A 7,203-nucleotide genomic window follows, 5' to 3' on the forward strand; every position below is an offset into this window, starting at 1 on the left:
TGTTAACCACAGACCTTATTTGAGGCATTTTACCAAAATCCCATTCAAAAAACGTATTGACTTTTAGACGAGAGAACCGGAAGTGCTAAAAGCGCTAACGGAGTCCGGGTTTACTGGCACACTCTATTATGAGTTTTCATCTCTGGTGGAATTCACTTACATTTTAGTGTGCCATCAGCGTATTAATAGCATTTTAAACTAAACAAAGAAAAGTGTAAAATTTCCAGAAAGGTAAGTGTTGCTTTAAGAGAGAGCCAGGCTAGCAGTTTCCCCCTGCTTCCACTCTTTATGCTAAGCTAAGCTAACCAGCTGCTGGTTGTAGCTCCATATTTAGTGTAAGGACATGAATCAATCAATCAATCAATCTTATCATCCAACTCTTGTCAAGAAAGCAAATAAGCATGTTTCACAAAACTATTACTGTGAAGAAGCAATAACCTGCCTACATGAAAAGTGCATGCAACTGCTGATGCACACATCTGTCTCCTGTGTCTCTGTTCCTTCCAGGTGAAGCAGCTGACAGCTAGTGTGATTCTGCTGGGTACTGTGTTACTGCTCTGCCCGCTGGCCTCCTCGTTCCTAGAGCTGGCTGCTTTCAGCACAGCGTACGGCCTGGTGTATGGTGCTACGGTCGCCATCCACATCACCGTGCTGGCTGAGGTTGTGGGTGTCAGCAGGCTCGGAAGTGCGCTGGGCTTCTTTATGCTCATACGCAGCAGCGGAGGCCTGTTTGGACCGCCCATCGCTGGTGAGTGAGGAAGATGCTTTGATAGTTAACTGCAAGTACACAGTGTGCCGACTGTGCATATCAAAGAGAAATAGATTTCAGCTTTGTGTTGTTGCTGTAAAATTCCCAGTGATCCTTTTCACCATACTTACTGGCTGCCGGCTAGAAATAAACAAGAGGCAGCACAGACTAGAATAGAATTGTACCTCATTGTATGTTAACATTTTTGTTAGCTTTGAGGAAAACTCAAATCATTAAGTCAAGGTTACAGTGTCTGCCATTTCCCTGGGCCTTTTCTTCCGACACATTAAATCTCACACAATGGATGTGCTTATACACCATTCTGCATTGTAACACAGCCCAGTGAGCCTATTCAACCAAAATGAGATCTTTATACCTTCATGACATGCAGCACCACCCTTCAATTAATCAGGAATTTTGTCGTTCGGTCAATCCCACAGGACCTGAGGTTTTTATTCAGAGAGCAACTGTGCAAAAATTATAATATCATGATGCTTGTGGTTGTGTTAATTTCATGGCTGATTGCTTCTCAAAAATTATTTTTTCTCCTTTAAATGGAGTTTCTTCCCCACTGACTCCTTTCTGTTACTGGTGACAGTTGTCCAGATTCATACACTGTGTCCTACAGAATATGAGTACAGCTGTAACAGAGAAATGGCATAACAAAGGAGTCGATGCAATCAAAACATCTTTTAAATACCAAGTAGGATTTCATAGACTTATTCAGACCTTTGACTGGAGCAATAATCACTGCTTTGGCCACTTCAGAAACAAGCTGTAAACACCCCACAACTTGCTAGCAAACTGTTAGCTCATCCAGCAGACACAGAGCAACACTGGCATTCATTTGAAGTCTTTTTACTGGCCGCCTGGCAAATGCAAGTCCAACATTCACTCTCCTTTTAGCTCTGTTTTTGGTTTCTACCAAATCTCTGTCTGCTAAATACACCACTGTGTACACCAGCTAGTTGCTAACTTTTACTGTCTGCCTTTGGGTTCTGAGCATAGACTGTATAATGAGAATGGACATAACCACCGTGGCATCACCCAGTGATTTGTGAACTCCCGTTTTGTTTTTCGGAGCCATAAGTGACCATATTTGGACTACAGGGTAAAGCTGTGAAGGAGTGAGGGGTGGTTCTAACTTAGGGTGACCATATTTTGATTTCCAAAAAAGAGGACACACGGCCCGGCCACGAGATAGCCTACTTAAATGATACTCGCAGTTTACTCAAAGATGCCTTATAATTCTAATATATTTAAAGTTTATATGTATGGATAGAAAATTCAGTTATATTACAAAATAATATCTCTCAAAGACAGAAATTCAGATAGGCCCCTATAGATAGGACACACACNAGACAGGTTTTTCCTATTTTATCTTATTTTGTTGCTCCCGTCTCAAACACGGAGGTCTCCCTCTCGCGGAGCACCCACGGCGCACGTCCGGCTTGTTAAATAGCCTGTAACCATAACAACTGTGTGACACAAACTCAGTGCTTTCGTCATTAAATAATGTCGGGCTCAGTTCAGTTTCGGACATAACAAAACAGAATGACTGTCGGGTTTGGACAGAAATATGCGGAAACAGAATGACTGTCGGGTTTGGACAGAAATATGCGGCTGTGCCGCACTCTAACACACACACACACACAAGGAAAACCGGACATTATCATCAGTTTATAAACACCCCCCGGACGCCCCGGACAGGACGTCAAAAGTGGACATGTACGGGCAAAAGACCCCCCGGACGCCCCGGACAGGACGTCAAAAGTGGACATGTACGGGCAAAAGAGGACGTTTGGTCAACCTATTCTAACTCATAGACAGTGGTGATGCCGAGCAGACAGCCTGTCACTCAGAGCAGTCACACCCTTAATTATACATAGCCTTAGGCCTTAATAATATGTAAACAGGGGAGTTTTATAAAAACTCATCTCCCATAGAGTTGTCATGGATAGGGCAATAAGCTATAGAGATCAAAACGTTTTTGCACCATGCTGTAAGCATGTTTATTTCTGCTGTTAAGTTGGGCATTTTAACATGGGTGTCTAAGGGCATTGACTCACTTTTGGAGCCAGTCTCAAGTGGCCATTCACAGAACTGCAATTTTGGTACTGTATTTCACAGAAAACAGTTGGCTGATGTTAAAAACGACACAGATGAGAGCAATGAGAGTGAACTAAAACAGTAAAGTTGTGGGCCATGAAACCAAAACAATAAGCTGAAAGATGCTAAAATGCTCAGGAGAGCTGAGGGCAACAGATTCAAGTGATAAGATACTGAATCCCAATTGCTTCCATCAGTGTGTGAGCATGTTAAAAACTGAGTAGCAGGTGTCACCTTGAATGGTAGCCTCTGCCACCAGTGTATGAATGTGTGTGCAAATGGGTGAACTGACTCATAGTGTAAAAAGTGCTTTGAGTGGTCGGATGATTACAAAGGCGCTATACAAATGCAGGTCCATTTACCATAATTCTCCGTGGGTTCATTTCTTCGAGTGACCACATAGTCATGTGATCCAGTTATGGGAAGATATATGAAACATCCAGTAAACATGAACTATTATGAACATTTTCCTGATATGGTATTTTGCATATGTCACATTCTTCTTCTTTCAGTATAAAAATATTTCTGCTTTTTATGTACATTATGTACATTCCGTACTCTGTGATTGCAATTAATTATGGACAGCAACTCATTGCCTTATCCACCCCTCCAAAATTAGATTTAATTACATTTACAGATACTGTAGATTCGTGGCTGGAAAGCTTTTCAAATGCGTCAGATGCTTTAGCAATCTGTTTGCAATTATCTTCATTAATCTATTCTATTGTGAGAAATAAAAAAAATACTTAGGGAGCTATTAAACTGAAATGCCCCTAGCGCTTGTTTTCCAGTCCTCTCTCTAACCAACACATACGGCAGCCCCACCACCACCCACAGCGCTGTCCTCCAAACAAGTAAGAATTTGAACCTGATTACTGAGGTTACCCTCATTTTCATACACACTCTAAACAATAGCAGTAAATAAAGCCTGAAAAACACCCAGCTTGACTTTGGCACCCAGGCACGACCACCCCTGCCAGAAAGTGTCCTGCCTCTGAGCGCAGCCAGCAGTAAATCAGCTGGGGGAAAGCTGGGGGGGGGGCACATAACTGTAGCTTGGATTAATTTGATGGAATTTATGGATTTTTAGGAAGGTTTTTAGTGTGGCCGTTTTCAGTGTGGCAAACACAGAGAATGAGAGGGGTTTGAGTAATTGTGGCAGGCTGCTATTCTGTCGCTCTGCAGGATGTGTGTGTAGAGGAACTTGTACTTTCCGTTTTGCACAGAATATATTTTCAATTATGAAATAAGCGTTTCCATTTTCATTGGCCTGGTGTATAAGGAACATGCTAGAAAACAAATGCAAATACTTGTCATTGCCCTGCTAAGTCCTTTAAACCTCAATTACTCATGTTCACTTTCATATCTCTATTAATCTCTGTTTAACAAGTTCCTGAAAACCTCTTCATTTGGATTAAAACAAAAGCCCTGCACGTAAATGTTAAATTTAAGATTATGCTACAGGCTGAAACTGACCTCAAATAAAGTCGAAATAAAGAGCTAATTAAAGTGAAGGTGGTGTCCTACTTATAACTAAACATGGTCCCTCTGACACAGAGGCTATTTCTCACATATTTACTGTACCGTTCAGTAGTTTGAACACTTTGAAGACTAGAGACATGATGGATGTTGAGGATTCATCAAAGCGTTCTAATTATGTTTCCTTTACAGGACGAAGGCGCTTGCAGTACTGCCTTAGGATAAAATGAATCATGGTGCAATCCTCCCTTCCTTATCTCTGCCTCAGTCTTAGGTCTCGTTCAGAACTATCTGCCATTAAATGAAGCCAGTATGATACCATAATTGGGGTGCTGCTGTGTTTTGGCCAGCATGAGTGCATTCCAGTCAGAACTGAATGTTGACATTAGACTAAAATATTGTGATTAAAAAAATATGTCTGTGTCAAAGCTACAAATCACTCACACACACTTTTCTCTGTAGGATTCTTCATAGACAAGATGGGTGATTATGGAACGGGGTTCATCATGGCAGGGGTGGCTCTCATCATCTCTGCTCTGTTCCTGCTCATCCTCCATCAGATGAACAGCAGGGGTCAGGGGTCGACCACCAAGAACCCCGATGTGCACATGGACAACACGGGACCATCTGTCAGAGCTGACGCCAAAGAGCTGGACATGACATGATTGAAGGGGAAATTGTTTCTGTTGCTGATAGATGATGAGTTTGAAAAGAGATATGGATCTCAGGATCACAGTTAGAATGGCAGCGTGGGTTTTACATGGGTACTTCAGCGTCCTCCCACAGTCCAAAGACATGCGGGTTAATTGGTGACTCTAAATTGGCCGTAGGTGTGAATGTGAGTGTGAATGGTTGTCTGTCTCTATGTGTCAGCCCTGTGATAGTCTGCCGACCTCTCTAGGGTGTACCCTGCCTTTCACCCAATGTCAGCTTGGATAGGCTCCAGCCACCGTGACCCCCAACAGGATAAGGATTTACCAAAAATTAATGAATGTATAACTAGACACTGGATGCCAAGATGCCGGATATTTATTCCAATGGTCTCCAGCTTGGCGCATACACCAAAAATGTTTCTAGCTTCCAGGTTTTTACCTGCAGTATGCAGCCCACTGAATATGCTCAGTAGTATTGCTCCTGCTGGCTCTGCCTGCAAGTTCCTGCTCAGCTCATAGACTTCATGAATCAAACACTAATAGAAAGATTCATAATTAACCTTGTTTGCAGTTTGAGGTGTCCTGTCAATAGTCAGTGCGTGTACGTGCAGCTTGAGAAAATCGAATTATTGTCTTAGTCCGACTGACACCGGACTTTTAAATGCATGTAAACAGCTTAGTCCGACTGAAATTGGACTATCCATAGCTCAACTAACACACCTAGATAATTCGATTGAAAATCGAACTATTGCTGCACGTATCCACTTAGTCCGACTTGAGTCGAACTCGGCGTTCTGTGCGTGCACCACTTTTTCGTTCGCGGGCTTTCACCCAGAAGGAGAAGGAGAAGACGTAGCAGCAGTGCAGTAACTCCCGGAAAAACAAACAAACAAACAAACACCATGGCGACCGAGAAGCAGAAGACGCACTTCTGGACGGACGAGGAAACTACATTCATGCTCCGACAGCTAAAGGAGCTAAACATTTTAAGTTTATGGATGGTCGGAAAACGCAAAATGCGTTCATATTTTAAAAAGTTGTTGCTGTTTTTTGCTGCAATACTGCAAGTGGCCAGTGGAAAAAATGGAAGCAAGGCTGGGTGGCTTGGTTTAAGTGCCTGGATACTTTGTATTGAATTCCATATTCCTCTTTTAGTGATTCATTGTTAAAGGAGTTTTACTGTTGTATTATTTTTAGATATTGTTGGGAGGTTTTGCGTTTTTTTACCCAAGTCAAGGGGATATTGTAATAATGCAACGGAGGGTGAAAGGTTCAGCTCTTCTCCCTAATCTAGTAATTTTCGTACAGTCCCTAAAGTGTTCACATTATTCCCACTCTCTGGAATGCACTGAACTGTAGGAACATAACAAGCTGTAGAAACTCTGTATTTATGTCACTTAGGTGCAAAATGTGTCAGGAATGTGACAATCAATATGTGACAATGAAATATAATTAATTTCTATCAAAACCACAAGTTCTTAAGTTGATTTAAAAATTGAAGCATGTTCTTTATACGTATGTTGTCTTAGAGTCACACTTTGTTATTGATTTTTTTTCCCTTCATTGCAATAGTGTGATGCATGAATGAATGCTGGCTTGCAGGGTGAAAATGTGACTCTAGCTCCCTCCAGCGAGGAGTTACTGTTATTGCATTTTTGCAGCGTTCTCGGCTGAATGACTGAGCTGGAAAGTGCAGATAATTCCAGATATAATACCACAGGGAAGACGGGGGAATTTACAGATGTAGACCAAACAACCAAATTACAGTAAATTGCACCAGTTTTCAATTCAGTGCTCAAAATGAATGCAGTATTCTTTACTGCTGCAAGTTTGTGTTTCATCTTTGCTTACAAACAGATCTGAAAATCACCCTTAAGTGTTAACTTACATCGCTGGAACAACAAAATAAGTTCTAAATGGTTCATTGAATTTCTTTCCAAGTTCAGTCCCAATGCAGCCTAAAACCCAGTGAGGAAAAGCTTTTCTTCATTTTCTTCCTCTGCTGCAGAATGTTTGGTATGTGCAACCATCAAGAAAAGTAGCTTTCATAACCCCGATCCAGCAAGAGGCACCAGATAAACATCTTCAGCCTGGTATAATGCAAAATATAACAAGTATAAATAAACATGTCACTCGGCATAAATCTGCAATAACAAACTCCAAACCACGGTTTACAAACAGTGGCCCACACTGGAATCCCCCCCCCCCCCCCCC

At 41.9% G+C, this 7,203-nt stretch overlaps 1 protein-coding gene across 3 annotated transcripts in view; it reads left to right on the forward strand.

The window, feature by feature from the left end:
- si:dkey-246g23.4 (uncharacterized protein LOC559426 homolog) overlaps positions 1 to 7,203 on the forward strand; it is a 14,678-nt gene extending 7,475 nt beyond the window's left edge. For all 3 annotated transcript variants that reach the window (XM_050074089.1, XM_050074090.1, XM_050074091.1), the window contains 2 exons: positions 508 to 748; positions 4,799 to 7,203. In XM_050074089.1, the coding sequence (XP_049930046.1) occupies positions 508 to 748; positions 4,799 to 5,001 (444 nt within the window). In that variant the 3' untranslated portion in view covers positions 5,002 to 7,203. The remainder of the gene's footprint in view (positions 1 to 507; positions 749 to 4,798) is intronic.

The sequence above is a fragment of the Epinephelus moara genome, chromosome 20 (assembly GCF_006386435.1).
Source record: "Epinephelus moara isolate mb chromosome 20, YSFRI_EMoa_1.0, whole genome shotgun sequence".
Lineage (NCBI taxonomy): Eukaryota > Metazoa > Chordata > Actinopteri > Perciformes > Serranidae > Epinephelus > Epinephelus moara.